Raw genomic sequence first — 22,125 nt, 5'->3', positions numbered from 1 at the left:
TAGAGTACAGAGGATTCAACACCTTTGAAGCTAATTTCTCTATGAACATCAATATTTGCTGTTTAAAAAGAGGAAATCACCCAAGAATTAGTAACCTGCATATTAAGGCACTTTGGACAAGTTACTTGCAACAGAGGCACATATGATAGTATTATAGAAAATGATAAATAGTAATTCATTTATTATTGTCAGATGTACCAAGATATAGTGAAAAAAAACTTTTGCATGCCATCCATACAGATCATTCCAAAACACAAGTACATCGAGGTAGTATAAAGGGAAAAGCAATAACAGAATGCAGAATGTAGTGTCACAGTTACAGAGAAAGTGCAGATAGATAAATAAGGTGCAAGGGCCACAACAGTAAATAAATAGATTAAAATTTTAGTAAAAGTTGAGTTTTAAAAAGCTTCATAAAAGAGAAGAGGTACAAGGAGGGAACTACACAGTTCAGTGCTTGGACAGTTGAAGGCATGCAGATTGTGGGGAAGTGATCAAATTCTGGGAAGAACAAGAGGTCAGAAATGAAGTTTTAAGACACTGGAGGATTTTAGGGATGGATATGGCCAACAATCATGGCCATCCACATGAATTCCACTTTCCTGCATTGATTCCATATTCTTCAATGTTTTGCTCACTCAGGTACCTGTCCAAATGCCTCTTAAATGTTATTACTGTTCCTAGCTCCACCACCTTCTCTGGAAGCTCATTCCGGAGTTTGTCTGCCTTACTTAAGCCCCTTGCATTGAAATAAATACAGTTTAAACCACTTTCCTCTTACTATGCTGTGCTCCTGGCTGTCCTTTCTCTCAGTGACTTGATCTCAGTGACTACAGTTTCTGACTCAATGACATCTGCTTCATTTCTGCTCAGGGATCCAACTCCTGCCAATCTATTTTGTCTGAACTGCTGTATCTCCAAAAACAAAATTCTGGAGACAAGGTTGTGATCATCAACAAGTGAGGCATTGATCCAGGTCAACACAGGTCATTGTACCCAGGGCAACAGTGAATGGTTATTGGTGGGCTCATATGATATAGAGATAACAAAGCTTATAACTTAATCATAGAAATGTATTGGCACACAAGGTGGCCATTCAGCCTAGGTCTGTCATAAATCAGATAATGTTATAAACCCTTTCACCAAAGCAGCCAACATAATCAAAGACCCTCCCACCCCAGTCATTCTCTCCTTCTCACCCACCCCCTTTGGGCAGAAGATACAAAAGCCTGCACACACATCACCAGACTCAAGGACAGCTCCTATTCCCCTTATAAGACTCTTGAATGGAACTCATACATGACAAAGATGAACTCTTAATCACTCAATCTACCTCGTCATGGCCCTTACACCTGAACTGCACTTTCTGTTACTGTAACACTATATCCTGTATTCTGTTATTGGCCCTTTTTGTACTAACTCAGTGTACTTGTGTATGAAATGATCTGTCTGGGTGGCATACAAACAAAGCTTTTCACTGAATCTCAGTACATGAGATTAACAAAGCAAAGTAAAAGTTTTAAACACTAAACTGGGTCCATTGTTATTTATCACTTATATTAATGATTTAGATGATTATGTGGTAAACTGGATCAGCAAATTTGCGGATGACATCAAGTTTGGGGGGTGTAGTGGACAGCGAGGAAAGCTATCAAAGCTTGCAGCACGATCTTGACTAGCTAGGAAACTGGGCAGAAAAATAGCTGATGGAATTTAATGGAGGCAAGTGTGAGGTGTTGCACTTCAGGAGGATAAACCAGGGTAGAACTTGCACAGTGAAAGGTAGGGGTCTGAGGTGTGCAGTAGAACAAAGGGACCTGGGAATACAGATCTGTAGTTCCTTTAAAGTGGCATCACAGGTAGATAAGGTCGTAAAGAGAGCTTTTGGCATTTTGTCCTTCATAAATCAGGGCACTGAGTTAGCAAATTATTGAAATTGTACAAGACGTTGGTGAGACCAAATTTAGAGTATTGCACAGTTCTGGGCACCTACCTACAGAAAAGATGATAATACATTTGAAAGAGTGCAGAGAAAATTTACAAGGATGTTGCTGGGACTTCAGAACCCAAGTTATAGGGAAAGGTTGAATAGGTTAGGACTTTATTCCCTAGAGAGCAGGAGAATGAGGGGAGATCTTATAGAGATATACAAAATAGAAGGGATGAATGTATGCAGGCTTTTTCCTGAGGTTGGGTGAGACTAAAACTAGAGGACATGGGCTTAGGGAGAAAGAAGAAATCTGAGGGAGAAGTTCTTCACTCAGAGGGTTGCGTGAGTGTGGAACGAGCTGCCAGCAGAAGTGGTAGATGCGTGTTCAATTGTAACATTTAAGAGAAGTTTGGATAGGTGCACGGAAGGAACTTGGAGGGATATTATCCGGGTGCAGGAAGATGGGACTTGCAGAAGATCAAGTCAGCATGGACTAGATGGGCTGGAGGGCCTGTTTTCTGTGTTGTAGTACTCTGACTAAAGAACACCTTTCAAATTTCAACAGTAGCTTGGCAATTTTCTTCCCTCCTTCACTTTTCATGAGTCATACAGCACAAAAACAGACCCTTCAACCCAACTTGTCTATGCCAGAGATGCCCATCTATACTAATCCCATTTTCCTGCAATTGGTCCATATCCCTCTTCCTTTCCTATCCATGTACCTGTCCAAATGCTTTTTAAACACTGACTGTACCTGCCTCTACCACCCCCTCTGGCAGTTAGATCCATATATCCATCACCCTGTGTGATAAGCTTGCCCCTCAGATCCCTTTTAAATTATTTCCCCCCTCATCTTAAACTTATGCCCTCTAATTGTAGGTTCCCCTATCCTACAAAAAAAGACCAAACTATCCACCTTACCTATGCCCCTCAATTTTATAAAACTCTTTCAGGTCACCCCTCAGCCTTCCACACTCCAAGGAGAACAATCCCAGCCTATTTGGTCTCACCTTGTAAGTCCTTCATTCCAGGTAAAATCCTGGTGAATCTCTTCTGCACTCTTTCTAGCACTACCACATCCTTAGTAATGTGGTGAGTGGAACCACACACAATAACCAATGTCTTGCACAGCTGCAACATGTCCCAACTCTTATACTCAATATTCATCTATGAAGGTAAACATACCAAATACTTCTAATTCTAAGATTCCAAATTTTAAGATCCCGACCATTTACTGTACATCTGTCCAATATTAGACGATCCAAAATGCATTACAGCACAGTTGTCTGGATTAAGTTCCACCTGCCGCCATTCCACCCAACTTTCCAGATGATCTACACCCTCTGTATCCTTAAGCAACCATCCTATCTACAGCTCCACCAACCTTTGTTGTCAGCAAACTTGTTTATCAAACCACAGACAAAGTCATCCAAGACATTTGTGTTTTGCTGATATCGATGTTCATGGTATTTTTTTTGAAATGAAGATAACACTAGTCAATTAAATTGGGCAATTAGTCAGTGCTAAAATCAAAGTCAATATTGGACAGTGTCTCAGCATTAATACAATAAAGAAGCAATCTGAATAGAATTACTTGATTGATCCAAGAAATAACACTCAGACATGACTGGGAACATATGACAAAAAAAATTAAGTTAATATCTATCTAAAAATAGACAAGGCAATTTTTAGTGAAGTAGTTTTTTTGCAGTGGAGTTCAAAACTATTCTCTCACTCATTAACGCTGCTATTCTAGACTTTCTTTTAAAAAAAAGCGCAAAGGTATTTGACCTAGTTCTGGGTAACAAATTTAAGTGACTTTTTAAAATAACTGACCAATATCCTGTCCTGGCATTTTTGAAAGCAAAATCAAAAAGGCAAGAACAACAATTATTAGGAACAATAGCAATTTACAACCAAATGAAAAGAAAACCACATCCAAGTTAGCTTTAAGAACGAGCATGGTTAATAAGTAATGGGAAGGAAATTCAGCAACAAAATACATCATATACTTAATTTTTTTTTACAACAGAAAGCAAAAGAAGAAGTCCCATCGATGAAAAGCTATCATGAGGTAGAAATCATTCTGCATTTACAAATAAAGGAATGAATAAAAGCCAATATTGAATGAAAATTCTACAGCTGGAGAAAGACTGAAAAGATCAAGTGGAAAAAGTTAGGGGAAGAAAATTAGGGAAAATAGAGCAATAGCAGGAGGGGAGCGAGTTAGAAATAAAGGGCATTTCCTTAAAAATACTAAACATGCATAGTTACTTTGTGATTATTTAGCAAGAGTGGTCTTTGATCAAATCAATGCCCAAGCTTGCACTGAACAAATTACTGTCTATTATTCTGCTGATGAATACATCGGTTGTCTTAACCCTATTAATTTTATGACTGCAGAACACGGATTTGTTTTTGGCACTGCAGAAAATTAATTAACCCCTATTCAATTTAAAAACAAATTTGGCTCAAAGGAGGGTTATAATAGAAGTAAACAGAAAATCATTGGAAAGATTTTACTGACCAACCACAAGCAGCAACACGGGTAGTGAATCTCTAAAATTCACCGCACATCCCTCTCTCCCCACCCCCCACCCAAAGGGTCTGAGGATAGAGGCCAGATCACAAGATATGCTTATGGTGGGGTTAGATCAATATTTGAAAGTATTTGAAAGATCACAGAACTGAGGGTTATGGGGAACTGGCACAGAAGAGTTGAGGCCAGCCATAATCATACTGAATGGTGGGGCAGGCTTGAGGCCTGGTGGCCTATCCCTGCTATTTTCTAGTGTTCCAAGACAATTTAAATTCTAGAGTCGAACTAGATTGCCTACATTAGTGTGTCTGTTACAAAAGCACAATTCATCCAATTCCAAAAATATAGTCCTTGTTTAAAATGTTAACAAGGTTATAGAATTATAGCACAAAAATAGGCTGTTCATCATAAATGCAGCATTTATGATCCACATAATAACCTTTCAACTTTGTGTAATCCCACCCATCAATCTAAACCTCTTCTGTTGCCCTCCATCTAGCCTCCCCTTATGGCATCTAGCCTGTGAAAGCAAGATCCAATTTAAGGTTCCCTTGAATTCCCCAATTTATTCATGACTATTTTGTATTTATGGATCTTAACTGGTTCCCAAACATGCCAAATATCTGAACATTAAGAGTGTCTGCATTAACAAGAACCACAATTTTCCCCATCAAAGCAAGTATATTTTAAATATGTAGACTTAATGTAAAATAATGGTTCAGTGTAATTAGATTAAAAATATTATGTAATTGTTCCCACAACATTTCGATACCACTGATTAGGCAACAAAGTAGTGATTTCACACACAAAATGCTGGAGGAACTCAGCAGGTCAAGCAGCATCTATGGAGAGGAATAAACAGTCAAAATTTCAGGTCAAGATCCTTCATCAGGATTGGAAAGGAAGAGGACAGAAGCCAGAATAAGAAGGTGGGGGGAGGGGGAGGAGTGTACATGAAGGCAGGTGATAGGCAAGTTCAGGTGACAGGTGAGTCCAGGTGAGAGGGGGAAGGGGGAGAAGCAAGAAGCTGTGAGGTGATAGGCAGAAGAGGCAAAGGGCTGAAAGAGGAGGAATCCAGATAAGTTGGCCCTAATTGATTGGAAGAGTAAGCTGACTGGAGGGACGGCAGAGGAGAAATGGAAGGAATTTCTACAGGAAATAAGGAAAATGCAGGATAGATATATTCCAAGAAAAAAGGTTTTGAATGGAAAAAAGGCACAAATGTGGATAACAAGAGAGGTGAAGGCTAGAATAAAAGCAAAAGGGGCGGCGTACAAAGAAGCAAAAATTAGTGGGAAAACAGAAGACTGGGAAGCTTTTAAAAACCTGCAGAGAGAAACTAAGAAGGTCATTAGGAAAAGATGAATTATGAAAGGAAGTTGGCGGATAACATTCGAAAGGATACTAAGAGTTTTTTTTAAATACATAAGGAGTAAAAGAGAGACACGGGTTGATATAGGACCAATTGATAACGGTGCAGGAGCTATTATAATGGACGATAGAGAGATGGCAGAGGAATTGAATGAATATTTTGCATTGGTCTTCACCGTGGCGGACATCAGCAATGTGCCGGTTAGTCAGGAGTCTCACAAAATGGAACCAAGTTCAGTTAAGATTACTAGGGAGAAGGTGCTAGGAAAACTAAATGGGCTAAAGACTGATAAGTCTCCCTGACCGGATGAGGTGCATCCCCGGGTTCTGAAGGAGGTGGCTTTAGAGGTAGCAGAGGCATTGGAGATAATTTTCCAGAAATCGATAGATTCCAGCATGGTTCCGGAGGACTGGAGGGTCGCAAATGTAGTTCCGTTGTATAAGAAAGGTGGGAGGCAGCATAAAGGAAATTACAGACCTATTAGTCTGATGTCAGTGGTGGGAAAATTATTGGAATCTATCCTCAAGGATGGGGTTACGGAATACCTAGAGGTGCAAGGCAAGATAGGTCCTAGCCAACATGGTTTTGTGAAGGGAAGATCCTGCCTGACCAACCTATTGGAGTTTTTTGAAGAAATCACAGGTAGGGTGGATAAGGGAGAGGCAGTAGATGTTGTGTATTTAGACTTTCAAAAGGCCTTTGATAAAGTGCCTCACAAGAGACTGATTAATAAGATGAGAGGTCATGGAATTACGGGTAGGATAACAGAATGGGTGGAGCATTGGCTGGTTGGCAGGAAGCAAAGAGTGGAAATAAAAGGATCTCGTTCTGGTTGGTTACCGGTTACTAGTGGTGTGCCGCAGGGGTCGGTGTTGGGACCGCTCCTTTTTACCTTGTACATTAACGATTTGGATGATGGAATAAATGGTTTTGTGGCTAAGTTTGCAGATGACACCATGATAGGGGGAGGAGTATGGAGTATTGAAGAGATAGGAAGGTTGCAGAGGGACCTAGACAGTTTAGGAGAATGGGCAAGGAAATGGCAGATGAGATTCAATGTTGAGAAATGTGCAGTTGTACACTTTGGAAGCAGAAATCAGCGGGCAGATTATTATCTAGGAGGAGAGAAAATTCAAAGTACGGAAGTACAAAGGGACTTGGGGGTACTCGTGCAGGATACCTTAAAGGTTAACCACCAGGTCGGATCGGTGGTAAGGAAAGCGAATGCTATGTTGGCATTCATTTCGAGAGGTATAGTGTATAAAAGTAAGGAAGTGTTGATGAGGCTCTACGGGGCACTAGTGAGGCCTCATTTGGAATATTGTGCGCAGTTTTGGGCCCCACATCTTAGGAAGGATGTGTTGACGTTGGAGAGGGTTCAGAGGAGATTTACGAGGATGATTCCAGGAATGAAAGGGCTTACGTATGAGGAGCGTTTGTCGGCTCTTGGACTGTACTCACTGGAGTACAGAAGAATGAGAGGGGACCTCATAGCAACATTTAAAATATTGATAGGAAAGTATAGAGTAGACGAGGCTCGGCTGTTTCCCTTGGTGGGTGAGTCCAAGACCAGAGGGCACAATCTTAGAATTAGAGGGTACAGTTTCAAAACAGAGATGAGGAAAAATTTCTTTAGCCAGAGGGTGGTGAATTTGTGGAACTCCTTGCCACGTATAGCAGTGGAGGCCAGATCAGTAGGGGCGTTCAAGGAGATAGATAGATAGATATCTAAATAGTCAGGAATATCAAGGGATATGGGGATAAGGCCGGAAATTGGGATTAGAATAGGTTTTTTTTCTTCCCCCATTCCCCATTTCTTTTTTCCCCTTTCCTTGGAGCAGACTCGATGGGCCGAATGGCCTGCTTCTGCTCCCTTGTCTTGTGATCTTGTGATCCAGCAGTGGACCATGAAGTAAAAGGAAGGGGGTGGGCAGCTCATGAAGGCGAGGGAAGGGATGGGCAGGTCATGAGGGAAGACAGGAGAAAAGTAGTTATTTTTTTGTCATATGTCAGTAATCCCTTTCAATTAGGATGCTTTTTTACCAGAAACCTCCTGAGGCAGTGCCATCCTTGATACCAATATAGGTTGAAGACCTGGCTCCGGTTCACCTATCCCTATGGCTTTTCCACAGTTTCCCCTAAATGGGAGAAGCTGCAGGAATGAGAAGTTTTCCAAGCTAAAACTTAAAAATTCAAATGTTTACTGGAGCTTTCAGATGAGGGAGTATGGGTAAAGAGTGATTTGATACAATTAACGCAAAAAGACAAAGTTCTGCACTACAGCATTGCTACTTAGAGGGATTGTTTCATCCTCATGGCATGAGATTGAAAACTTATCGTCTAGACCAGGAGATTGCAATTTCTTTGAAACAAAGAAATTTAAGATTTGATTTACAAATTAAAGCAAACGATCCTCCTTACAATGCCTGTGGAAACAAGCCACCTGCTCCAATTTACCTCTTCATTATTGGAGTTTCTTTTGCTCATAATTAAGAGGAACTTGCTTCAGCTGGCAATCTCCAGAAGTATCTGCAGTGTTTACTCAGACTAGATTAGCTCCTCTGTTTAATGAAAGGCAACAACTTAATAATTTCTGCCTCACCCCAGAAGGCACTTACAAGTCACACAGTCAATGCAGCTCAGAAACAAGTCTCTCAATTTACTGAATCAGCCCCAAGCGTGAAGCATCCATTTACACCAATCCCATTCTCCCTACATTCCCATCAACTCCCTCCAGATTTTTTTACAACCTATCTAACACACTAGGGGTGATTTACAGTGGCCAATTCACCTACCAGCACGTCTTTGGGATGTGGGAAGAAACCAGAGAAAGCCCGCACAGTCACAGGGAGAACATGCAAACTCCACATGGACAGCAGAGTCCAAATTACACCCAGGTCACGGGATCTGTGATGTATTAACTAACTGTGCCATCTATTTTGTCAACGTGATCTGCCTACGACTTGTTATGCTTGGCTAACAATGTGTAGTGAATTACCATCCGAGCAAGCGAACCGGCTTGGCAGTCAGGTCGCGCGTCGTCGGAGCGGCGAGGCCCAAGATGGCGTTGGGCCTTCGTCTTCCGAGTGACAGGGAGAACCCGCGCGCGGGAAAAGTTTGATGACGTAGCGCATACGTCATTTCCGTTTTCGGTGGGCAGGAACCGTTCCTCTTAAAAGGCCCGTGCAAGGCGGGAAAAAAAAAATCAGTTTTTGTTCTGCAGCCCACCGACTAGTTTCTTGCTTTCACATTGCAGCAGCAGCTGCTACATTGGTGACCCCAACGGTCCAAACGGATTTTGGACCCGCACAATGGACGACAATGCAGCAGCCAATGCAGTGGCACTCAAGCTGCCCACCTTTCAGACGCTTCGGCCCAGCGTCTGGTTCAACCAGGCTGAAGCACAATTCCAACTACAGCAGATCACCTCCAACTCCACAAAGTACTACCACGTGGTCAGCTCTCTGGACCAGGAGACTGCCGCCCAGGTCAGAGACTTCATCCAGTCTCCTCCGGAGGAGGATAAGTACCCAGCTTTCAAAGACCTTCCTTATTCAGACCTTCGTCCTCTCCCGTCGCAAGCGTGCCACCCGCCTGCCTACTTCATCTCAATGGCCTGGGGAACAGATCCCCATCGGCCCTGATGAACGAGATGCTGGCCTTGGCCGAGGGACACAAGCCTTGCTCGAACAACTACCCGACGACATTCACCTGCTGTTGGCCGACGACAATTTCAGCAACCCACGTGAGGTAGCTGCCTGGGCAGATGTCCCGTGGAAGGCCAAATGCGAGAGCAGGTCGTCTGTCAGCCAAATCGCCAGGCCGCAAGCCCAACGTCTACCTAAACCAGTCCCAGCAACCGAGCAACCACATCCCAGAAACACAGACGACAACACTGGCGACCAGCTGTGTTTCTACCATTAGAGGTGGGGCGCGGAGGCCCGTCGATGCCGCCCACTCTGCAAGTTTCAAGGAAACACCAGGGCCAGCCGCTGCCAATGGCTACGGCAGCTGGCAGCCAACACAGCCTCCTATTCATTCGGGACAAGCAGTCCAGGTGTCATTTCCTTGTTGATACTGCAGCAGAGATTTTGCCCCTAACTGGCCGCGACACTCATAACAGGCAACAAGGTCCTGTACTCAATACTGCAAACGGCACAACGATACAGACTTTTGGTACCCACGCAGTTCAATTACAATTCGGGGACAGCTGTTTTACCTGGAACTTTACCCTTGCCACCGTCACCCGGCCACTCCTGGGAGCCAATTTCTTTCGGGCCCACAGCCTGTTAGTCGACCTGCGAGGGAAGCAGCTAGTGCACTCCAGAACTTTCCAAACCTACCCCCTGGGAAAAGCCAGACTACCAGCCCCGCACCTGGACTCCATTCCTGTCTGGCAACAAGTTCACCAAGCTCCTAGCTGAGTTCCCAATGGTTTTGGCACCTCAAGTTTACAAATTCGATCCCCAAACACGGGGTGCAGCACCACATCATTACCACAGGGCCACCCCTTCATGCCCAAGCACGATGACTACCTCCAGACAAGGTCCGCCTGGCAAAGGAAGAGTTCCGCCGCATGGAGGAGCTGGGAATCGTTCATTCGCAGGTCAGACAGCCCCTGGGCCTCCCCCCTGCACACGGTCCCCAAAGCCACCGGCGGGTGGAGGCCCTACGGCAACTACCGCAGGCTGAATGACGCCACCACCCCAGACCGCTACACATCCAGGACTTCGCAGCAAACCTACATGGGGCCCACATCTTCTCCAAGGTGGACCTCGTCCGGGGATACCACCAAATCCTGGTCCACCCTGACGACGTCCCCAAAACTGCGCTTATCACTCCATTTGGCCTCTTAGAATGCCGTTCGGCCTTATGCACGCCTCGCAGACTTTCCAGCGGCTGATGGACGCGGTAGGCCGAGACCTGGACTTTGTGTTCACTTAGATGACACACTAATCGCCAGCCGTGACTGCCAAGAACACCTTTCCCACCTCCACCAACTGTACTCCCGTCTCCGTGATTTCGGCCTCACGATCAACCCGGCAAAGTGTCAATTCGGACTTGACTCTATCAATTTGCTCGGCCACAGAATCACCAGCGAAGGAGCAACACCCTTACCTGCCAAGGTAGAAACTATCCGCCATTTTGCCCATCCCAACACGGTCAAAGGCCTGCAGGAATTCCTGGGGATGGTCAACTTTTACCATCGGTTCATCCCTGCAGCAGCCCGTATCATGCGCCCTTTGTTCTCGCTGATGTCTGGCAAGGGCAAGGACATCGCCTGGAATGATGAGGCTGCGGCTGCCTTCGTTAAGGCCAAGGATGCCCTGGCAGATGCCGCGATGCTGGTACACCCTAGGACAGACGTCGCAACCGCCCTCATGGGGGACGCATCCAACACCGCGGTTGGAGGAGTACTGGAACAACTAATCAAAGGCCGTTGGCAACCTTTGGGATTTTTCAGCAGGCACCTTAGACCACCCAAACTGAAATACAGTGCTTTTGATCAGAAACTTCTAGCGCTGTACCTGGCAGTCCGGCATTTCCGGTACTTTTTAGAAGGCAGGCCTTTCACCTCTTTCACTGACCATAAGCCTTTGTCCTTCGCCTTCTCCAAGGTCTCTGATCCCTAGTCAGCTCATCAGCAGCGACATTTGTCCTACATTTCCGAATTCACAACAGATATCCAACACGTCTCCAGAAAGGACAAGGTCGTTGCTGACGAGCTTTCCAGACCCACCATCCACAGCCTGTCCCTGGGTGTCAACTACACAGCCCTGGCTGACACACAGCAAGCCAACGACGAGCTACCCAGCTACAGAACCGTAATCTCGGGCCTGCAGCTCCGAGATTTCTTAGTTGGTCCAGGTCAGCGGACCCTCCTTTGTGACATCGCAACAGGTCAACCCCGCCCTATAGTTCCTGCAGCCTGGCGGAAACACACTTTCGACCCGCACATGGGTTGGCACACCCATCCATCAGATCAACTGTTCGCCAGCAAGTTCGTCTGGCATGGCCTGCGCAAACAGATCAATGAGTGGGCCAGGACTTGTCCGCACTGCCAGACATCAAAAATCTAACGACACACCAAGGTCCCGCCACAGCAGTTCGAGCCTACCTGTAGAAGGTTCGACCACATCCACGTCAACGTCGTTGGTCCTCTGCCAGTTTCAAGAGGAGCCTGGTACCTCCTTACCATTGTGGACCGGTTCACGAGGTGGCCACAGGCAACCCCTCTGTCCGACATCATGACTGATTCCTGTGCCCAGGCGCTGCTCACAACTTGGATCTCACGTTTTGCTGTTCCGGCCCACATCACTTCAGACAGGGGCACCCAGTTTACCTCCAGTCTCTGGTCTGCATTAGTGAACACGCTAGGGACGCAGCTGCACACCACCACGGCCTACCACTCTCAATCAAACGGGTTGGTGGAAAGTTTCCACCGCCATCTAAAATCAGCCCTGATGGCCCGCCTGAAGGGTCCTAACTGGGTCGACGAACTGCCCTGGGTCCTGCTCGGCATACGCAATGCCCCCAAGGAAGATCTCCACACTTCGTCAGCTGAACTCGTGTACGGGGTGCCCCTGGTCGTCCCAGGGGATTTCATACCCGCCCTTTGGGGCCAAGAGGAACAACCCACGGCAGTCCTGGGAAGACTGCGCGAGAGGCTCGGCAGCTTGGCATCAATTCCCACTTCGCGGCATGGTCAAGCCCCATCCTGTGAGCCCAAAGAACTACGAGACTGTAAGTTTGTTTTCGTTCGCAGGGGCACACCCCAGGCACCATTGCAACGACCATACGAGGGGCCATTCTGGGTCATCAGGAATAATGGTTCCACCTCTATCTTGGACATTGGGGGCAAGGAAGAGGTCTTCACGACGGACCGCCTCAAACTGTCCCATTTAGATCTACAACAACCGGTCGAGGTCCCAACACAGCAACGCAGAGGCCGACCTCCTAAGCAACGGCTAGCACAGCCCGCAAACCTTGGGGACCGTATCACCAGTTCGGGGGTGGGGGGGTGTGGAGTTGTGTAGTGACTCACCATCCGAGCAAGCGAACTGGCTCGGTGGTCAGGTCGCGCGTCGTTGGAGTGGCAAGGCCCAAGATGGCATTGGGCCTTCATCTTCCCCGAGCGACAGGGAGGACCCTCGCGCGGGAAAAGTTTGATGATGTAGCACATACGTCATTTCCATTTTCGGTGGGCGGGAACCGTTCCTCTTAAAAGGCCCGCGCAAGGCAGGAAAAAAAAATCAGTTTTTCTTCTGCAGCCCACCGACCAGTGTCTTGCTTTCACATCGCGGTAGCAGCCGCTACAAATGCTCTTTATGTGGGACTTGCTGTGGTACCAACTAGGGTTTCCACAGCTTATGAACTCATGAATACACATGCTATTATGAAGTCTTAACTCAATATCCATTAGTTATCCACCATTAAACTCTCAAGACTACATTTTTATACATTATACAGAGATCATAATGAAAACCCTTGACCATGCCATAAGGCTGGATTAAAAATTGAAATATCAGTAATACAAGGACAATATATTTACCTAAAACAAAGCATCATTATATTAAAGCAAATACAGGTTCAAGGCAAATTCAGTTTGACAACATTTTGAAACCAGGCATCCACAATGCAATCCAAATTATTCCGAATGGTGATATAATGTCCCCACTGTTTAAGAGAGGGTTTAGGAAAGGTATTTTCAGTTATATTGCAATACAATCTCCTGCCTTCATGGGTGAAACTGAACATGATGTGGCTGAATGACTCAGTTGCTTAAAGTGCCAACAAACTGAAGTCTCCGGAAACCCCCTCAGCCTTTTCATCCTTCAAAGAATGTAGACCATTAGCAATAATTGCATTTATTGTCTGTCCAATTGCACAGGCAGTTAGGAATCAACCATGTGGCTGCTGGCCGTTATCAAAATCTGGAGGCTGTGTTGGCAAAGGGAACCCAATAACTTAATAGCAAGGTTTTCTGCAATTCATTGTGCGATTTATGATTCTATTCACATTTCTGTGGATCTGTTTATAATGCAGAGGAGAATGATAATTGCCTGCATTCACTAAAACTATCATTTTAAGTACACTTTTAGGTATAGTAACAATAAAGTTTCCAACATCTTTAACACGGGTGAAGCAGTTTATGGGGGAAACATCTTCATAACCATCATGATGATGGTAAATTAGCATCCTGTGGTCCAAGATTAACAATGAGTGCAATAACAGAGTGTAATAATGGACTGTATTCTCAAGTAAATGCTGTACAAGTTGAATGGCCTCACTACATCACCACTGTTTTTTGTTTTTGTTGTAGAATTGCTGTTTTCTTTCCCCATCTCCTGATCTAACTCCCCCAACAGACTAGTGAAGAACACAAGAATACACAACTGCTCTTAAATCACGAGGATTTTATAATTATATTCCGATAATGAAATAACCAGTTAAAGCTTCACCTAAGGCAAAACTTTTAAGTTCCCTCACAATTTCCACTTTAAAAGCAATGTTCACTCATTACTTCAATATTTCAGAATGCTAACACCCATCTTGCTTCGCTAAAAGGAAAGAAATTGTCTTGTGTCTAGCTGGAAAGTTCCTTCAACTTAGTGCTCCAGTCTCTTGAAATTTGTTTGCTCTGTATTAACAAAACAAAAAAATCAGCAACAAGGCATAAAATCTGTCTTCGCATTTAATATCAGTCAAGGCCTTCATTTCCACACAAACTGCTGGTTCCCTTCTTTAGGTAGTATGCAACTTCCTTCCTCAACAGTTACTGGAACAAAGAAATCAAACATAAAAGTGACATTAAATCTTTTTACGTCCTCCACTCTGCCATGTTGATCTAGGTCCTTTTGATAGATGCCAACTGATCCCCATGTCCGTGACTTTCCCTTTCTCCCCCACACAATTAAAAATTATAACAGATTACTGAGAACTTTGTCTTCTACTCACATCCCATCAAATAGTTTGTTTACTTCTTCACTGTAAACAGAGTATCATACCTCCCTTCAGCTCATTCCCAGAGCAAATAAAATTAGCTACTGTGGAAACATCCTTCAAATCAAACATGTAACTCACGTGGTCACAGTGTAGTGATAATCCAGACCAAGATCTTCATATTTTTTAAGCATAAAAATCAGTGTAGTGTTTTAACACCTTGCCACAAACCTTACAAAAACAGAATTCTTTGTGTTCCCAACCTAAGTGGCATCTTCAACACATTTTGCCACTTTCAATTTTTGCAATTAACCAGTTTAAAATTACATAACAATTTTACCTCACCACATTCATTCAGCATCATTCTAGGCAGTAACAAAGTAACAAAGCCACAGAATGCACAGATAAATGGCCAGTGATATCCAAAAAGGGCCTTCATTGTTTAATTGCGTAACTTAATAAGATGCTGCAATTTCATTAAACTAAATCGCAATGGCATTCAACTCTTATGACCATAAAGAAATGTGGGCAGCTGACCAAGAAAAAAAACCAGACAACTGTATAGTAATATTTCCAAACAATAGTTAACAAGTTAAGAATTAACCTACAAACCCATGCATAAATATCAACTACATGCTGAAATTCTCATTCTTTGCAGTGAAAAGCATTGGCAAATTGGTTTATATTGTCACATGTACCAAGGTACAGTGAAAAGCTTTGTTTTGCATGCCATCCATAGAGATCATTTCGTCACATTAGTACATAGAGGTAGTACAAGGGAAAACAATAACAGAATGCAGAATAAAGTGCTACAATTAGAGAAAATGCAATGCAGGCAGATGATAAGATGCAAGACCAATACGAGGTAGTTAGTGAGGTCAAGAGTCCATGGTACGAGGGGACCATTATAACAGCCTCAGTCTTATAACAGCAGAATAGAAGCTGTCTTTGAACCTGGTGGTACATGCTTTCAGGCTTTTGTAACTTCTGCCCAATAGGAGGGGGGAGACGAGAGAATGTCTGGGGTGGATCTTGAAAATCCAAAAAGAGCTCAGTGCTCAGATGGCAATAAACACCAAAAAGCAGCTGACAATTAATGAAATACAGCTACATGAATAAGGTGCCGACAAGGTCCATGCAGTAGCACCTGCCCTTTCATATAACCAGCCCATTCACACTAGCAATCAGTTCCTTGCATAAATGGTACATGACACTGACATCAAACCACTGGTAACTGCAATAGCAGTGAACAGTTGGTTGTCTGGAACATTTAGATATTATTCTGTTAGCAAAGTTGAAGCAGTTTGTTGGAATCCTGTACATGAAACTGCTCATTATGAAGCTTTGCAGGCATGCAATCTGTTATTTATTATCCAGATACAAGACTAAATGTGCCCAAGTAGCAACTCCTGACAATATCTTAAGAAGTTTTTGCACATGCTGTAAGTAATATTAAACTGTTAAAAAAAATGAAATAATCTAGTTTAGGGGAATATGAAGAAAGCCAATAACATAATTCTTAAGGGATCCAAAAGAGCAGGGTCCTAGGGGATTAAGTGAATAAATCCTTAAGTAGAGAGAAGTAGAAACATATGGGGTCTTGGCTTTATTAATGGAGGAAGAGTTCAAAAAAAACTTTGCCAACTCTTTATGAAATACCAGGTGAAGCCCCACCAGTAATATATTCAACTCTGGGCACTGTCCATGGGATGTCAAAGGGAAAAGGAGCCAAGGAAACTTATTTGAATAGGACTTCAGTTGTACAGACTGGTTCGAGAAGCTGGGCTTGCTCTAAGCACAGGAAAGACATTTTTGACAGTGATACTCATATTCATTAACAGTTTTGATAAAATAATAAATACCTACAGTGGAAGTTTATATCACTGGATTGATCACAGGCAGAAAGGCAGCAAACATGAAGCGAGAACTAGAAGATTTGCAAACTGACTGCACAATAAGTAGTGGAATAATAAGAGCCAAGGAACAGAAGAACTTAATCCACTTGCATAGATCCTTGAAGGCACGTTGGGTAAAATGGTATACAGAATGTTTTCCTTCAGTGCTTGATGCAGAGTCGAAGCTCCTGCTAAAACTGTATAAAACACAAGGTGGGACGGTGCAATTCTGGTCACTGAGAAGAAAAGATGTGAGCACTAGAGGATTTAGACCTTAACGAAGACACTGACCAGGGCTGATGTTTCGCCATGAGCAGAGATTGGCAAAGCTGGGGTAGTTTTCCTTGGAAATGAGGCAGAGGAAAGATTTAACTAAAGCCCATAAAAATTACGATGGGCTGAACAGGATTGACCTATTTCTCTTAATCGGGGGGTGGAATCAATAAATAGGATACAGATTTCAGAGGAACAAGCAGGACTAGAAGTTTAAAATGTTTCTTTTGTACTGAGGGGTCTGAGAGTCTGGAACTCATTGCCTGAAAGGGTATCTGAATGAATACTTGAGCTGCATAACACAAGGCCACAGACTGAGGCGCAGAAAGTGCAAATAAATTGAATAGTTCTCCTAGGTAGTTGCTCACATGATCTGCTTATTGTACCATCTTTCAGTGAAATAACTGAATTTTAGATGCAAGGCAAGAGTAATGACTTCCTCTGACTAGGAGCCCACAGCTAAAGGGCCTGCTATAATATTAGAGGTAGACTTCAATAGGGATGGATGTTTGGAAGCATTTCGTCATGAACACACACACAAGTCTGGAGCTCTCTCACCAAAATACTGTTCAGGTAAAGCAGAATACAGTCCAGCCAAAAATTATTTAAGGGGACATTAGATAAAAGGGAGATTAAGATCTCTTTCTTAAGGTTAAACTGATAGGGTTTGATTATGGCTTGTATGGAACTTACAGATCTGCTTGTACTGTCTGGATCAAATGGCCTGTTACTGTGCTGTTAGAAACTGCAACCAGTGAACAAAACATTAGTTCACAGGTTCTTGGAATGGCAGGACATTGATATGAAGAGAGAAAGTATGCCAGGGCTCATTCCCCCTCCCCAAGGGCTCTGTTCTCAAGAGTTCAGAAGAGTGAGAGATGACCACATTAAGACATAAAATAATCAGATGGCTCAGCAGGGTAGATGAAGGAGCATTACCCTAGCCAAGGAATCTAGAACTAGGGGTCACAGTATCGAGATAAGGAACTAGTTGACAAGAAAATTCTTCATTTAGAATGATGAATATTTGAAATTCTCCATGCCAAAGACTTGAAATTCATTAATACATATAAATCTATTGGTTTGTTCTTAAAGAAATCAAAGGGATATGAAGCAAGGGTAGGAAAATGATGTCGAGCAGAGATCAGCCATGAGCTTGTTGAACAGCAGAGCAGGTTTCAGGGGCTGAATTGCCTACACTTGGACCTATTTTGCATGTTCTTGTGAGAATACTAAGAATATATTCTGCAGAGCCAGTTATGATGATCTGGAATACTATCTGAAACGACAGTGGAAACTCATCAAAATTTAAGCGATTAGCAAGGGAAAGAAACTGGAAAAGTGGTAGAAGCAGAAACTCTCAGTGTATTTAAATAGAATGTGAAAAGTGTAATGGAGGGCTGTGACCTACTGATCAAGTACAGTAAAATGGGATTAGGCAGCATGAATACAACGAGCTGAAAGGCCTCCTGTGTTGTATACTTGCACTGATTCTAAATTCAATTTATAAAAATGGGCATCATAGTCTGCAACACATCTAAGAATTTTTTTTTAAAAATGCAAGTATATGAAATTACTTTGCAACAGCTGTAGCTCAGAACATTCCAGGACTTACTCTTGTGACTTCGATACAAAGATCTAGGCTCACACTGTAGTGGCACTGTGCATTGTTTCTGATGTCTTGCTACAATTATACAGGGCTTTGGCAAAACCCACATGTGAAACAGGATAAGCTTGTCACAAAAGGAAGTTCACCAGATTAATTTTCTGAGATGGCAGAACCACCACGGTAGTGCAGCGGTTAGTGTAATGCTTTACAGCACCAGCGACCCAGGTTCGATTCCTGCCGTTGTAAGGAGTTTGTATGTTCTCCCCGTGTCTGCGTGGGTTTCCTCCGGGTGCTCCAGTTTCCTCCCACATTCCAAAGACGTAGGGGCTAGGAAGTTGTGGGCATGCTATGTTGGCGCCAGAAGCATGGCAACACTTGCGAGCTGCCCCAGAACACTACGCAAAAAGATGTATTTCACTGTGTGTTTCAATGTACATGTGACTAATAAAGATATTTTATCATCTCATCTCACCATTTGAGGAGAAATTATGCTGACTAGGTTTGTATTCACTCAAATTTCAACAAGAGGGAATCTAACTGTACCTTACAGAATTCCGATAGGAGTAGACAGTGGTTGCGGGCACTACGTTTGACCAGTCGTGGTGTCCAGAACAAGGAGTCACAGGTTAAAAGGTAAGGACTGAAATTAGGAGAAATTTCTCCACTGAGGGTGGCAAATATGTGGAGTTCACTGTCAGCATGCCACATAGACGAATTTACTGAATATTTTTTGAAACAATATATTCTAGACACGAAAGACGTCATGGGGAGATAGTAGGAATACGATACTGCAATAGATGATCAGCCATGACCACACTGGATTCCAGGGCAGGCTCAAAGGACCAAATGGCCTAGTATTTTCTGTTTTCAGTTTCTTACAAAATATTAAGCCAAAAGTGTATTTGCATCCACCAGAAAGTAAACAATCTCATAACAACTATTTCAAAGGGCAAGGGTTGTATCTTGGGCAATAGTCAACAGTCGTTATCCCTCATTCTAATTGAGACAGCTTGCAGACTTTGGCACAGTGACCTTACTTCAAAGAAACAAGAGTTATAAAAGGGCCTTGGGAGATGCAATAGCAATCTTAGTTCCTAAATTCTCCTCTTCTTCCAATATAAAGTTGTCGTTCCGGTGGTTTGAGAACAGCGGACAGGAGGTAGGGCCATTGCAACAGACTCACAGGAGGTAGGGCCATTGCAACAAACACAATACCAAGAAGAGAAGCAATGCACGAGTTGGGCTTACAACCCACGGATAACTACTTCTCTCTGCAGAGGTCCCGGGCCGTGCACTCATGGCTTACCCAGCGGGCCTATGCAGCCGGGGGACCTGGACCCTGCTCAATAACGTCTGCACAACCAGTGATGCAGCTGGGGCAAGGTTTTGCAAGCGGAAGGGGGTTACAGCTGGGGTGCGGGGGTGGGTCCAGGCACTCACCTGCTGCGAGGTTAACTCGACGTGCACCGCCCGGGATGAGCCGACATTCCTGGGGTTCATGGCCGTGGCCGCCGCACAGCCCGGGCTCCGCTTCGCATCGGCGCGGGGATCGACCGTCTCCCTCAGACGTGCTCCCTTCCCCTCGCCCTGCCTGCCGCTCTCCCCAGCCGCCGAGAATCACCCGCCACACGGCCACCCTCGCCACCGCCGCCAAAACAACAACAACCCGAAACCCTCCTCCTCCACCGGCCAACCGCTCCGGCCCCCGGCGCCTGCGCACTGACCCCCCCCCTCGCCGTCCCCGCCGCTCCGCGCCTTCTGATTGGCTGCGTTGGGGACCCGAGGCGGGCCGAAAGCCCGGCCGGTGGCCTCGCCCATTGGTCGGCGGGCGGAGCACGTGCGCGGCCGTCACGTGGCCGACGGCGTCGTGCCGGCCGACGGCTGCTCGGGCCGTGATTGGCTGCCGGGGGAGAAGGAGCCGGTGGAGGGGCGGAGGGGCGGAGGGGGCGAGGGAGCCCGGACCCAGCCGGAGGATGAGGTGAGAGAGCAGTCACCGGGAAGGGACAACGTGTGAAGTAACGTCGGGGTCCCGGTGAGGGATCTCAGAGGGAACGTGCATTGCAGTGGGAGCGCGGGGGATAGTGAGGGAGCTCCAGAGGCCGTGAGGGAGTGTAGTGAGGGAGCGCACCGAGGGATCACAGTGAGGGAGCGTGGGGGTGCAGTGAGGGAGCGCACCGAGGGATCACAGTGAGGGAGCGTGGGGGTGCAGTGAGGGAGCGCACCGAGGGATCACAGTGAGGGAGCGTGGGGGAGAGTGAGGGAGCGCACCGAGGGATCACAGTGAGGGAGCGTGGGGGAGAGTGAGGGAGTGCAGTGAGGGATCACAGTGGGGGAGAGTGAGGGATCGCACCGAGGGATCACAGTGAGGGAGCGTGGGGGGTGCAGTGAGGGAGCGCACCGAGGGATCACAGTGAGGGAGCGTGGGGGGTGCAGTGAGGGAGCGCACCGAGGGATCACAGTGAGGGAGCGTGGGGGAGAGTGAGGGAGCGCACCGAGGGATCACAGTGAGGGAGCGTGGGGGAGAGTGAGGGAGTGCAGTGAGGGATCACAGTGGGGGAGAGTGAGGGATCGCACCGAGGGATCACAGTGAGGGAGCGTGGGGGGTGCAGTGGGGGAGAGTGAGGGATCACAGTGGGAGAGAGTGAGGGATCGCACCAAGGGATCACAGTGAGGGAGCGTGGGGAGTGCGGTGAGGGAGCGCACCGAGGGATCACAGTGAGGGAGCGTGGGGGGTGCGGTGAGGGAGCGCACCGAGGGATCACAGTGAGGGAGCGTGGGGGGTGCAGTGAGGGAGCGCACCGAGGGATCACAGTGAGGGAGCGTGGGGGGTGCAGTGGGGGAGAGTGAGGGATCACAGTGGGAGAGAGAGGGATCGCACCAAGGGATCACAGTGGGGGACAGTGGGGGGTGCAGTGGGGGAGAGTGAGGGAGTGCAGTGAGGGATCACAGTGGGAGAGAGTTAGGGATCGCACCGAGGGATCACAGTGGGGGACCGTGGGGGGTGCAGTGATGGAGAGTGAGGGATCACAGTGGGAGAGAGTGAGGGATCGCACCGAGGGATCACAGTGAGGGACCGTGGGGGGTGCCGTGGGGGAGAGTGAGGGATCACAGTGGGGGAGAGTGAGGGATTGCAGTGAGGGATCACATTGAGGGAGTGCAGTGGGTGAGGGATTGCAGTGAGAGAGAGAGGGATCGCAGTGAGGGAGCGTGAGGGATCACAGTGAGAAAGTGCCATGGGTGAGGGTGAGGGATCGCAGTAGGGGAGAGTGAGGGATCACATTGAGGGAGTGCAGTGGTTGAGGGTGAGGGATCGCAGTGAGGGAGCATGAGGGATCATAGTGAGGGAGTGTGAGGGATCACAGTGAGGGAGCGTGAGGGATCACAGCGAGGGTGCACAGTGAGGGAATGTGAGGGATTGCAATGAGGGAGTGTGGGGGACGGAGTGAGGGAGGGTGGGAGAGTACATGAAGGAATTGCAGTGAGGGAGGGTGAGGGATTGGAATGAGGGAGTGTGAAGGATCACATCTACAAGTTTTCAGATAACACCACTGTAGTGGGCAGAAT

The 22,125-nt window shown here is 45.8% G+C and overlaps 1 protein-coding gene across 2 annotated transcripts in view; it reads right to left on the bottom strand.

Annotated features, from left to right (window-relative positions):
• The window catches only part of uvrag (UV radiation resistance associated gene), a 271,436-nt gene extending 251,107 nt beyond the window's left edge, over positions 1-20,329 (bottom strand). Inside the window, exon 1 of one of the 2 annotated variants that reach the window (XM_052025683.1) lies at positions 20,002-20,329. In XM_052025683.1, coding sequence (XP_051881643.1) covers positions 20,002-20,061 — 60 coding nt within the window. In that variant the 5' untranslated portion in view covers positions 20,062-20,329. The remainder of the gene's footprint in view (positions 1-20,001) is intronic. The other variant, XM_052025684.1, reaches the window with a different exon arrangement.
• Positions 20,330-22,125: the final 1,796 nt, after the last annotated feature.

The sequence above is a fragment of the Pristis pectinata genome, chromosome 11 (genome assembly GCF_009764475.1).
Source record: "Pristis pectinata isolate sPriPec2 chromosome 11, sPriPec2.1.pri, whole genome shotgun sequence".
NCBI classification, from domain to species: domain Eukaryota; kingdom Metazoa; phylum Chordata; class Chondrichthyes; order Rhinopristiformes; family Pristidae; genus Pristis; species Pristis pectinata.
The sequence above is the reverse complement of the archived record's forward strand: the minus strand, read 5'-3'. Positions and strand labels throughout refer to the sequence as shown.